Raw genomic sequence first — 13,709 nt, 5'->3', positions numbered from 1 at the left:
CACCCCCGCAGGAGGGTACCCTGGGCGCATTGGAATGCTAATTCCAGCAAGAGGGTCCCCGTCTGGGGAAGGGAACAATGGCTGTCTTTATCCGCCAGGCCCTTCAGCTTCTGGTCTCACGCAGGATCAAGCTTGGGCCCCGTGGGAACCTCCAGGCTCCCCACTTAATCTCCTTCTTGGTGCACGTTTTCGGACCGAGGACAAGTCAGTGTCGTGGGGACGGGATGAGGCATCAGCATCCATCCCTCACTGGGAACCCGGGACAGCACCAATACTCCCCACAACCCAGGGATGCCCCCAGCCAGCTCCTGGTCCATCCCCCACCCGGAGAGGGGCCTTACCCGTTGTCTCGGCATTTGAAGGAAGAATGTCGCCAGAGTTCCATCAGCTCAGCCCCGGAAAGGCCCTGGAGCTGGGACACCAGTGTCAGGAACAAGTCCATGGCCTGAGATTCAGAGGGGGCAGCATGAGACACCCAGCGGTGTAGGGGATCCCCGAAGTTCACCTCACCCGTCCCCTGCCTGCAAGCACAACTGTGAGGAAAGTAGGAAGGACCTGCTACCTTCTCCCAAGGTGTCCTGAGACCCAGTGAGATGAAGCTCCAGGTCTGGCTTCTCCCTCACTACACCCCCAGCCCCTACAAGCACACAGGTTGGCTCATTTTTCTTTAATTTAACAGGTATTTATTGAGCACCTACTATGTGCCTTGCATTGCACTCAGGATATGGCAGTGAAAGAACAGGCATAGTATCTGAATCTGTGGCATCTAATAAAAGCCCAATAAATGTTCACTATGATTGTAATATAATTATTCTAATGAGTCTTAGCATATTTCAAATATTTACTGAGGTAGCAATCTTTTCCTATATAATATATATATATATTTTTTTGAGACAGTCTCACTCTGTTGCCCAGCCTAGGGTACAGTGACACGATCTCGGCTCAATGCAACCTCCATCTCCTGGGTTCAGGTGATTCTCCTGCCTCAGCCTCCTGAGTAGCTAGGATTACAGGCACCTGTGACCATGTCTGGCTAATTTTTTGTATTTTTAGTAGAGACAAGGTTTCCCCATGTTAGCCAGGATGGTCTTGATCTCCTGACCTCATGATCTGCCCACCTCAGTCCCCCAAAGGGCTGGGATTACAGGCATGAGCCACCACGCCTGGACTATTTTTTTTTCTAAGAGACAGGGTCTCCCTCTGTCTCCCAGGATGGACTGCAGCAGCACAATCACTTCTTACTGCAGCCTCAACCTCCTGGGCTCAAGCGATCCTCCCACCTCAGCCTCCCGTGCAGCTGGGAATACAGGCACGCATCACCATGCTCAGCTAATTTTTTTGTATTTTTTATAGAGATGAGGTTGCACCTTGTTGCCCAGGCTGGTCTCAAACTCCTGGGCTCAAGTGATCCACCCACCTTGGCCTCCCCAAGTGCCAGGATTCCAGGCGTGAGCCATCGTTCCCACCCTTTTCCACTATTTCTAATTTTAAAAAATGTAATTGTTTTATACAATTATTAACAGTGATGACTAATAAAGGGCATTATAGGGGATGCAGAGGGCCCAAAGCTCAAGAAATAAAGGATTGCACTCAGAGAACAGCCCCTGGGTTTAGGACACATTTAGTTTGGGAAACCTTCCCTTCTGGTACCCCTGTAGTCTCAGGCTGACTGCATGGCCTGAACCCAAAGCCACAGAAAGAGCAACAAGGTAGAAGCCAAGCCAAGCCAGGTCCTGGCTTCCTGCAGGAAAGCCCCCATGCTTCCCGCAGGCTTGACCAGGGCCAGGTCTGAAGCCCCCACCCACCCAGGGTTCCTCCGAGACTGGGACCTGCTTCCCTGACCCTGGACCTCCCTGCTGTGTGTGGCTGTGACGGAATCCCTGCACACACAGCTCGATCTCAGCAAGACACAGCCTGCAACACAGACCCTAACTCGTCACTCGGCCCACCTGCCAACGTGTCTGCCTGCCAGAGTCCAGGCAGCCTTCCCAGAATGTGCCTTCTGTGGGCAGAGCCAGTGGCAACCCTCAGCTCTGTCTTTCCTTCCTCCGGCGGGACCCACGAGCCAGCACCTGCTGCAGACTAACTGCCACCATCGCAGCTGGCCCTGACCACTGGTAGCCTAAAAGACTCTATTGCCCAGTTTGGGTCTGCTATCCAAAAAAATTTCAGTTCCAGTCCTGCTTCCTTCCTTCCTAATGGGCTCGGCCACATTTCCATCTGGCTGGTGGCTGCCTTTCCCCGACTGCCCTTGGCACCCTGGGTTGGGAACACGTGTGCAGAGGAGCACCTGGAGATGGTGCCTGCCCGGGACCACTCCTCCTGCTCTAGGCAAGCCTCTGGCCACAAGTGTTACCCTGAAAATGGGCCTTTCAGATCCAGCCACAACAGGAGGGATCATTAGTGGCTCATCCTGGTTTCCCTTCACTGGGAGAAGAAGAAACTCAAAAGGAGAAAAGAGGGCAGATCTAGGCAGGCTATGGATGGAGACAAAGGGTCCAAGGCTCCTGCCTAGAAATCAAGTCTGGGGCCTGGCGGTAGTTCACGCCTATAATCACAGCACTTTGCGAGGCCGAGCAGGGTGGATCACTGGAAGTCAGGAGTTTGAGACCAGCATGGCCAACCTGGTGAAACCCTGTCTCTACTAAAAATGCAAAAATTAGCCAGGCATGGTGTTGCATGCCTGTTAATCCCAGCTATTCAGGAGGCTGAGGCAAGAGAATCACTTGAACCAGGAGATGGAGTTTGTAGTTGCAGTGACCCGAGATCACGCCACTGCACTCTCCAGCCTGAGCAACAGAGCGAGATACCGTCTCAAAAAAAAAAAAAAAAAAACAGACATGTAGTTCAATAAGAAACCTGCCACCCCCATCACCACCAATAACACATGATAATAGCAATAAGGCTGGGTGCAGTGGCTTACACCTGTAATCCTAGCACTTTGGGAGGTCGAGGCAGGCGGATCATTTGCGGTCAGGAGTTCGAGACCAGCCCGGCCAACATGGTGAAACCTCATCTCTACCAAAAATACAAAACCTAACTGGGCATGGTGGCGCGAGACTGTAATTCCAGCTATTCAAGAGGCTGAGACAGGAGAATCACTTTAACTCGGGAGGCAGCGGTTACAGTGAGCCAAGATCGCACCACTGCACTCCAGCCTAGGTGACAGAGCAATACCGTCTCAGAAAAAAAAAAAATTGTAATAATAACTACGCCACTAGTTACTTAGCAAGGAGCCTTTACTACGTTCCAGGCACTGGTCTAAGCTGACAGAGAAGGAAAGTGACATTCAAGAAGTGTTTGAGTCAGGTGCTGCCGGCCGCATGCTACTCAGTAGCAGAGCAGAGACCTGAACCCAGGGCACCAGCTCCTAAACCCACATTCTTAACCAGCATCCTATATGCAATGGCTTTAAAAAAAAAAAAAAAAGTCCTGATTTGTAGCGTTTGCCAATTCCCATGGTGTAAATACACCCACCATGGTCAATTTCAGGCAACCAACATGCAATTGCTAAGGACAGACCTGGGAAGAAATGCACCTTAGCACATCATATCATATTTCCACCATACAGTTACAACAAACATGACTAACCTCTAATGGAAAGACAATAGTAAAATGTAGTAAAATAACCAGGTAGTCGTGGTTTGGAGTACTTAATACCTTTGTTTCTAATATAATTATTTTTATTTGATTTTTAAATTTTTCTTTTTTTTTTTTTGGAGAAGAGTCTCACTCTGTTACCCAGGCTGGAGTGCAGTGGTGTGATCACAGCTCACTGTAGCCTCAACCTCCCAGGCTCAAGGCAACCTCCTGCCTCAGCTTCCCAAGTAGCCAGGACCACAGGCATGTACCACCATGCTTGGATTGTTTTTTGTAGAGATGGGCTCTTCCTATGTTGCCCAAGCTGGTCTCAAACCCCTGGGCTCAAGTGATCATCCATCTCAGCCTCCCAAAGTGCTGGGATTACAGGTGTGAGCCACCGTGCCCACCCTATTTACTTGTTGATACACATTAGATGCACATATTTTCAGGGTACCCATGAAATAATTTGATACATTCATCGAATCAAATCAGGATAATTGCGATACCCATCACCATAACTATTTATCTTTTCTTTACATTAGAAACGTTCAAATTATTCTCTTCTAGCTATTTTTAAATGTAGCATTGTTAATTATAGTCATCATAGGAATCTATCGAGTATTAGTCTGATTTCTATTGAAGTCTGTATTTGTACCCATTAATCACCTATGTTAATACAACTATTTATTTTGTTTTATTTTATTTTATTTTATTTATTTATTTGAGGTGGAGTCTTGCTCTTGTCGCCCAGGCTGAAGTGCAGTGGAGGGATCTCTGCTCACTGCAACCTCTGCCTCCTGGGTTCAAGTGATTCTTCTGTCTCAGCCTTTCAAGTAGCTGGGATTACAGGCTTCTGACTAATTTTTCTATTTTGAGTAGAGACGGGGTTTCACCATGTTGACCAGGCTGGTCTTGAACTCCTGACCTCAGGTGATCTGCCTGCCTCAGCTTCCCAAAGTGCTGGGATTACAGGCACGAGCCACTGTGCCTGGCCACAACTTAATGTTTAAAACAGCAGTGTTTAACAACCAGTCTGCGGGACACCTGGAAATCTACTCACCCACTCTTGTGAGCCAGTCCCGTTCTGCCACTGCCCATGCCGTTTCATGACTGCACACAGTCAGCCCTTAATAAACACCTGTAACTCCAGCTCCTTGTTCTCAGAACACCCAAGATTGGTGATTAGCCATGCCCTCTCCCAGGCATCTTTCCTGGCAGCCTGGAGTTGGCCCCGCTGGCTCCCTCTGTCTGCCCCTCCCACCCCCAATGCACTCTTGCTTCTTCCTCCTTTGTTCCTTAGGGATGCCCTTGGCCATCCCACCCTCTGCCCCCCACATCGAAACTCCGGGGCCTCTCCACAGAGGGCCCGACTCGGGGGTTTGCTTCTATTGAGCGCTGAGTCCTGGTTTTGTTTCCGGACTGAAAAACAAACCTTGTCTCCCACCCACCATCAATGGGGAGGGGCAGAGGCATTTCAAGCCAAAGCTCATGAGGTCTGTCCCCCTGGCAACCCAGGCAGGCCCTCAGCCCTCCCAGGGGCCCAGGAGCTGCTTGGTGTGCACCGATGTGGCCCTGCAAAGCCATTTCCAGCAACAGGGTCCTCAGCTTTTTACCCCTCAGCCCAGGGGACCTCCCTGGTGGCAATAACTTCTCTTTCAGTCTGTAAGTAAAAGACAGCCACACAGTGCCCTCTGGGGCTAGCTCCACCAGCATCCAAAAGTGGAGACCCAGGCCTGCAGCCCTTGCCCTGAGCCACCCCTGCCAGGGGAAATGTCCAGTTAGGTGGTCAGGCGTGCTTTTAAGGCCAAAGAACGCAGTCCTGTCTTCCCATCAAGCCATGAGGTTCAGCAGTGCAACGGTTACAGCACAGGTCACAGAGCAGCGGTCCCCTACTGGTGACAACTGTGCTCCCCAGGGCCATCTGGCTGCCACGGACTACAGGTGGGGATGATGATAACATCTAGTGAGGAGAGGCCAGAGATGCTGCTAAACATCCCACATTGCACGTGACAGCCTCCCCGACATCCCCGACAAAGAATGACCCAGCCCTCAGTGTCCACAGCACCCAGGGTGAGAAACCCTGCTTTGGGCCAGGCTGCCTGGGTTAACAGCCCAGCTCTATCAGTTACTAGCAGTGTGGCTTTAAGCACATTTCCTAAACTCTTCAAGCTTCAGTTTGCTCAGCTGCAAAATGGGCACAATGATATGAATATCACTGAGATTAAATTAGGTAACACAAGTGAGGCCCTGGAGCTTATTGTCTGAGCATACACTAAGTGCTCAACTAAACTATAAAGACTTGGCAGAGTGCAGTGGCTCACGCCTGTAATCCCAACACCTTGGCAAGCTGAGGTAGGAGGATTATTTTTGTCCAGAAGTTCAAGACAAGCCTGGGCAACATGGCAAAACCCTGTCTCTACAAAAAACAGAAGAATTAGCCAGGTGTGGTGGCATGCACCTGCAGTCCCAACTACTTTGGAGGCTGAGGTGAGAGGATCGCTTTAGCCTGGGAGGTCAAGGCTGCAGTGAGCCATGATTGCGCCACTATACTCCAGCCTGGGCAACAGAGTGAGACGCTGTCTAAAAAAAAAGGCTGGGCACAGTGGCTCATGCCTGTAATCCCAGCACTTTGGGAGGCCGAGGTGGGCGGATCACGAGGTCAGGAGATCCAGACCATCCTGGCTAACACGATGAAACCCCGTCTCTACTAAAAATACAAAAAAAAAAAAAGTTAGCCAGGTGTGGCGGCAGGTGCCTGTAGTCCCAGCTACTCAGGAAGAGGAAAATGGTGTGAACCTGGGAGGCAGAGCTTGCAGTGAGCCAATACTGCACCACTGCACTCCAGCCTGGGGGACAAAACAAGACTCTGTCTCAAAAAAAAAAAAAAAAAAAAAAACATTGTAGAACACTGAATGGATGCCCCCAAAATTATATGTCTATGTCCTAAGTCCTACAACCTGTAAATTTCCCTTATTTGGAAAAAGGATCTTTGCAGATGTAATTAAGTTAAGGATCTTGAGATATGATCATCCTAGATTATCTGGGCGAGTCTTCAATCCAATGACACATCACTTTCCTCCCCCAGGGACAGTACCATGCTAAACCATCTCTCTCATGCTTTGCATCTTACATGTGGGTTCAGGGCCCTCTCTCAGAAAAAGACAGTCGGGGAGGAGAATCTCATCATCACAGCTCAGCCTCAGGGTCTCAGATTCTTGATGATCACCAAGGAAGGAACGGGCCATAAGTCTCAAAGCCACATCTGCCTCTTGACTTGAAACAGCCAGGAGTTTTGAAGGAGGCCTGGGCCATGTGTTTCTAACTTTGCTGTGGGAAGTCCTCAATGCTGAGGCTCACATGTGGCTAGGTCTGGGAGGTTACACTGCGAGTCAAGAGGACTGTTGTATGCTCCGAGACAGACAGAGGAGAAAAGGCTTCCCCTCTGCCCACATCCAACCTGGACTGGGGCACCGGCTTGGCATACAACATCTAGATTTCCTTGCTTTTGCAATGAAGTACAGTTGTGCAGTGCACAACCTACCCACCCATACATGACAGCCTTGACATTAAATATGAGAGGATGGGCCATGATATGGGCAGGAAGAGGAAGGTGTCCTAGGGACTCAAGGCCAAGAAAGACTCTGGCCTGGGGCTGGAGAAGCCACTTACCTCCATGCTAGTGGTCTGAGCCAGGCACAGTCTCCTCACTAACGTGGCTGCAGTGGCCACCATGGCCTGGGATGGTGTCTCCTCCCACTCATACAGCAGGCTGCTTGGGGTCATGTCTTTATCATCTCCAGCATCTGGATCTGAGATGGGAAGAGATGGATGGGATGACCATATGGGGAAAGGCCAGAGTGAGCTAGAAAGCCCTCTAGGAGTTGCCCCCATCCCCACCAATGCTTCCTTCAGCATGTTTCAGGCAACAGGTAAGATGGGTGTCTATGAGGGAAATCATGGCACCATCCTTGCAAACAGCCTAAGATAGGAAGCACCTATGTACCCACCAGCGGGAGCTGGGCAAACTAACTGTGGACCACTCACACCAGGGAACACTGAGTATCTTTTTTTTTTTTTGAGACGGAGTCTTGCGCTGTCGCCCAGGCTGGAGTGCAGGAGCACTATCTCGGCTCACTGCAAGCTCCGCCTCCCGGGTTCACGCCATTCTCCTGCCTCAGCCTCCGGAGTAGCTGGGAATACAGGCACCCACCACCACGCCCGGCTAATTTTTTTGTATTTTTAGTAGAGACGGGGTTTCACCATGTTAGCCAGGATGGTCTCGATCTCCTGACCTTGTGATCTGCCTGCCTCGGCCTCCCAAAGTGCTGGGATTACAGGCGCCTGCCACCACGCCCGGCTAATTTTTTAATATTTTTAGCAGAGACAGGGTTTCACTGTGTTAGCCAGGATGGTCTCAATCTCCTGACCTTGTGATCCGCCCGCCTCGGCCTCCCAAAGTGCTGAGATTGCAGGCATGAGCCACTGCGCCCAGCCAGCACTAAGTATCCTTTAACAGAAACAGGTCAGCAGGACACGCCCTGCTTTGGAAAGATCTCCAAGCCATTGAGTGACCAATGCAAGATGCAGAACAGTGTATGGTTCAAAAATAAAAATAGACTGCTCTAAGACAGGCACAGAGGCTCACGCCTGTAATCCCAGCACTTTGGGAGGCCAAAGTCGATGGATCGCCCGAGGTCAGGAGTTCGAGACCAGCCTGGCCAGCATGGTGAAACCTGTGTCTATTAAAAATACAAAAAATTAACTGGGTGTGGTGGCAGGTGCCTGTAGTCCCAGCCACATGGAAGGCTGAGGCAGGATAATTGCTTGAACCTGGGAGGTGGAGGTTGTAGTGAACTGAGATCACGCCACTGCACTCCAGCCTGGGCCACAAGAGCGAGACCCTCTCTCAAAACAAAACAAAACACCAGACCAACCAAATAGACACAGTCGCCTATGTATCTGTAAGTACACAGAATTAGTCTGGAAGAGTATACTTGAAGCAAGGAATGGTGTCAGCCTCTGGAGAGGGGGGACTCATTTTAACCATGTCCTTTTGTACCATGTCACACATAACCTTGTCAAAACAATAAATCTTCATCTCTCTCATGAATTCAGTCCTGTGACTGCTTCCTAGTAACGATGGGTGACGGCAGAAACTGCCCTCTGCTCTGCACACAGCCATGGTGTTAACCTTTCCTAAGCCCCGCTTGGACCCCCACACCTCAGCCAAAGACCTACCCTCGAATCCACAATCCACACCTTCCTCAGCTTCAATGCTCCTTGGCAAAGGCGTGCGCCTTCTAGATGCTGTCCACCACCACCTGGCCGCCTGCAGGCCTGGGCACCCGCCCTCACAGTGTATCTGGCTCCACACAGGTGCACACATTCATCCATATAATCCTCAGACCTCTCCTTAGCCCCCCAGGTGCCTGGGACACACAGAGGTCGCTCCTGCCCCAGGGAAACACTTCCTGTTTCCTCCCTGAATGCTCTTTCCTGCATCTTCCCAAAGCTGATCTTGTCTTATCCTTCAGCAAAATCATTACTTCCTCAGAGGCCCTCTTACCCACCACCCCCACCCCACCGCCGCCCCGTCTAAGTCACTAGCTGTCATGCAGCTGTTTAACTTCTTTCCTGACACGGATCACAGTCTCAAGCCACCCTGACTGGGTTTTTTCCCCCATCTGTGGTTCCCCCCTCCCAGGAGGGTGTCAGCCTCAGTGTGACGGGAATGGAGTCGACCATGATCACAACCCTGTCCCCAGAGCCCCAGCAGTGCTTAGCACCAACAGGTGCTCAGACAGGCATTTGGGGTAAGCATGAATGAAAACACACTCCTGATGACCTGCCAAGAATCTGCAAACCTAAGGAGAATTCTCCCATGACAGCTGGGAACCAGATGACTCCAACCCAGGGAGAAGGACAGGGCCAAGTCAGGGCCATCTGAACCCAGTGCGGAACTTCAAGGAGGGATAAAGGCTCATTCCCGAGTGTGCCTTTGGGATCAGGCCCTAAAGAATGGGGCCAGGAGGATGTGAACGTTCATAGACGCCACGTGTCAGGTGCTTAGCTAAAGGCAGTGATGATTTTTTTTTTTTTTTTTTTTTCCAGAAGGGGTCTCACTCTGTCACCCAGGCTGGAGTGCAGTGACGCGATCACAGCTCACTGCAGCCTCGACCTTCTGGGCTCAGGTGATCCTCCCACTTCAGACTCCCAAGCAGCTGGAATTACAGACTCACACCACCATGCCTGCCTGATTTTTTGTATTTTTCACAGTGACGGGGTTTCATCATGTTGCCAGACTGGTCTCGAACTCCTGGAGTCAGGCAGTCTGCTCCCTTTGTCCTCCCAAGGTGCTGGGATTACAGGCTTGAGCCACTGTGCCCAGCTGACCATTTTCTGTAACTTTCCCCATAACCTATGGGGTAAGGGGTGACCTAACCATATATTTACAGCTAAGGAAACTGAGGCACAGAGAGACGCTATCAGCCCAAGTCACACAACATAGAGTCAGAATTAGAATCGAGTTCTGACTCCAAACGCCTCCTGGGAATGACAGTGAAAATATGAAAAAACTCCTCCATACAATGGAATATTACTCAGCAAAGAAAAAGAAAACATTCCAATTCAGGCCACAACATGGATGAACCTTAAACATTGTGCTGAGTGAAGAAGTTAGACACAAAAGCGCACACTTTATGACCACATTTATATGAAATTCCAGAACAGGAAAATCAGAGGAAGAAAGTAGTTGAGTGGCTGCCAGGGTCTGGGAAGATGAGGGCTCATGAGCACCAGGTTTGTTTTTAGGGTGGTGACAATGTTCTCAAGTTGATTAAGGTGGACCACAGTGGTTCACACCTGTAATCCCAGTACTGTGGGAGGCTGCAGCAGGAAGATCACTTGCAACCAGGAGTTTGAGACCAGCCTGGGCAACATAGCGAGACCCTCTTTCTACACAAAAAGTTTAAAAAATTAGCCAGGCATGGTGGCGCACAGTTGTACTGGGGAGGCTGAGGCTGGGGGAATCCCTGGAGCTGGAGAGGTCGACGCACCATTGCATTCCAGCCTGGGTGACAGAGCAAGACTGCCTCTTTAAAAAACTAAGTTGGCCGGGCGCAGTGGCTCAAGCCTGTAATCCCAGCACTTTGGGAGGCCGAGATGGGTGGATCACGAGGTCAGGAGATCAAGACCGTCCTGGGTAACATGATGAAACCCCGTCTCTACTAAAAAAATACAAAAAACTAGCTGGGCGTGGTGGCGGGCACCTGTAGTCCCAGCTACTCGGGAGGCTGAGGCAGGACAATGGCGTAAACCCGGGAGGCAGAGCTTGCAGTGAGCTGACATCTGGCCACTGCACTCCAGCCTGGGTGGCAGAGCGAGACTCTGTCTAAAAAAAACAAAAAAACAAAAATAACTAAGTTGAAGACGGCACGGTGGCTCACGTCTGTAATCCTAGTACTTTGGGAGGCCAAGGTGGGCAGATCACCTGAAGTCAGGAGTTCGATCCCACCCTGGTGGTAAAACCCTATCACTACTAAAAAACACAAAATTAGCTGCACATGGTGGCAGGTGCCTGTAATCCCAGCTACTCAGGAGGCTGAAGCAGGAGAATCGCTTGAACCCAGAAGGAGGAGGTTGCAGTGAGCTCAGATCACACTACCGCATTCCAGCCTGGGCAACATCTCAAAATAATAATAATAATAATTATAATAATAATAATAATAATAATGGGGCCTGGCACAGTGGCTTACGCCTGTAATCCCAGCAATTTGGAAGGCCGAAGCAGGCGGATCAGACACCTGAGGTCAGGAGTTTGAGACCAGCTTGGCCGACATGGGGAAACTCCATCTCTACTAAAAATACAAAAATTAGCCGGGCATGGTGGTAGACACCTATAATCCCAGCTATTTGGAGGCTGAGGCGGGAGCACTGCGTGAACCTGGAGAGGAGGTTGCAGTGAGCTGAGATCACGCCACTGCACTCCAGCCTGGGTGACAAAGCAAGCCTCCATTTCAAAATATAAAATAAAATAATAATAAAGTTGATTGTGGTGATGATGGATGTACAACTCTGAATATACTAAAACCAGTGAACTGTACACTTTAAATGCTGAATTGTATGGTATGTGAATTCTGTCTTAATAAAGCTGTTAAAAAGGAGGAAAAAAAAAAAGAAATCTCATCCAACTCAGTGGGACACCACTGGGTCCTGGCAAGCCTGGATGCCCTCAGGCACAGCTAGTTTCTGCAGCTGAGGGTTGATGTACGGGGAGGGCAGACCAAGCTGGGATCCTAGAAGGCGTCCCGTGGTGCAGAGTGAAGCCAGGAAAATGCCAAGGTCCCATCTAGAGGGTTCTCCCCTGGGGGTGCTGGGAGCCTGCCCTCCAAGGCAAACACAATTACCAGCCAGGGCTGTGGAACACACGGCAGGAGTCCAGGTCCCAGCCCTGCCTCTCACTGACTGAGTGACCTTGGACAAGTCATTTGACCTCTTTGAGCCGCAGGTCACTTATCTGAAAAATTTAATTGGTGGGGCACAACGGCTCACACCTGTAATCCCAGCACTTTGGGAAGCTGGAGTGGAAGGATAATTTCAGCCCGGGAGTTCGAGACCAGCCTGGTTTATGAAACCCAGTCTCTACAAAAACAAACAAACAAACAAACAAATGAAAATTAGTCAGGCATGGTGCTATGTGCCTGCAGTCCCAGCTACTTGGGGGACTGAGGTGGGAGGATCACCTGAGCCTGGGGAGGCTGAGACTACACTGAGCCCTGATCGGACCACTGCTGTCTAGCCTGGGCAACAGAACGAGATTGTGTCTCAAAATAAATAAATAAATAATTTATTTCTTGAGATGGAGTCTTACTCTGTGACCCAGTCTAGAGCGCAGTGGCATGATCTTGGCTCACTGCAACCTCCACCTCCTGGGTTCAAGCGATTCTCTGGCCTCAGTCTCACGAGTAGCTGGGATCACAGGCGCCCACCACCACTTCCAGCTAATTTTTGCATTTTTAGTAGAGACAGGGTTTCTGTATGTTGGCCAGGCTGGTCTCGAAACTCCTGAAATCAAGTTATCCGCCTACCTCGGCCTCCCAAAGTGCTGGGAGCCACTGCACCCAGCCAAAATTTTTATTTAAATTTAACTAATAACAGTACCTTCCTAATGAGCTTTTGATGAGAATTAAATTAAATACACATAAAGGGCTCAGCACAGCTACTGGCCCACAGTAAATCCTTCCAAAATCCCAGAAGTGAGAATAACCGTTCTTATGTCATCGTTCAGGAAGATAACTGGTTTCCAAACATGGAAAAGCAATCCTCCCCCGAGACACAGGCCTCGCTTGTCTCATCCTGTGCGAAATTGTAGGAGGGCACCAAGTCCCAGGTAATGCTATGTGTTAGCAGGAACTTTCTGGAAAATCAGAAAACCTGGGTCAGTTTGCCCCTAAAATGGGCAGACTGAGGGGTCGCTGAATTTAAGGTCGAGAAACAGAAGATTCCATCTTCACCAAGGACATCCCAGGGAAAAGGGGCTCAACCAAGCCAGGACCATTTGATCTGAACCGGCAGAAAGAGCCTGAAGAACCTTCTAGAAGTGGCTAACTCTCCTGATGATGACCATTTTCAGAAATAGGTCAGAGGTGTCCAGGCCGGGACAGAGGGATGGAGCCTGGGCCTGCTTGGATCCCTCTGGCCAGACCACCCTCACACCACGGTCAGGGGGTGGCCACCAGGGAAGGCTAAGGTCACCTGTGCCCGCTGGATCTTGGGGCATCTCGTGCAGCAGGCTGAGTGAGGAGAGGGTCCGCATCTGCACAGTGCTCGCCTTTGCAGACAGTGGCCCTGCAGCGTCCAGCTCTGTGCAGGAGGCCTCCCGTAGCACGCCGGCCCGGAAGTTCTGGACGCAGGTCAGGCGGGAAGTCAGTCCGGGCTGCAGACCAAGAGGGGAAGAGACAGCTGAGGTCAGGATCTAGCCATCCACAAGACCCAGCTGGAACCAAGGGGAGGAGGAATGAGGGCCCCATCAGAGCCACAGGCCCCATCCTTCTCTCAGCAAGGCTGGGGAGGAGATGCTGAGGGCTGCATCCCAGCATCACCCACCCCTGGCTCGCCTGGATTGTGGC

General features: G+C 50.6%; 1 protein-coding gene across 1 annotated transcript in view; it reads right to left on the bottom strand.

The window, feature by feature from the left end:
• Positions 1–13,709, bottom strand: part of LOC112613897 (vitellogenin) — an 85,568-nt gene that overhangs the window by 58,805 nt on the left and 13,054 nt on the right. The window contains exons 7-9 of the mRNA XM_025369763.1: positions 13,336–13,516; positions 7,252–7,391; positions 342–445 (exon numbers count right to left, since the gene is read on the bottom strand). Of these exons, the coding sequence (XP_025225548.1) occupies positions 342–445; positions 7,252–7,391; positions 13,336–13,516 (425 nt within the window). The remainder of the gene's footprint in view (positions 1–341; positions 446–7,251; positions 7,392–13,335; positions 13,517–13,709) is intronic.

This window comes from Theropithecus gelada, chromosome 20 (genome assembly GCF_003255815.1).
Source record: "Theropithecus gelada isolate Dixy chromosome 20, Tgel_1.0, whole genome shotgun sequence".
Classification (NCBI taxonomy): domain Eukaryota; kingdom Metazoa; phylum Chordata; class Mammalia; order Primates; family Cercopithecidae; genus Theropithecus; species Theropithecus gelada.
Note: the sequence above shows the minus strand (reverse complement) of the source record. Positions and strands in the feature narration are given on the sequence as shown.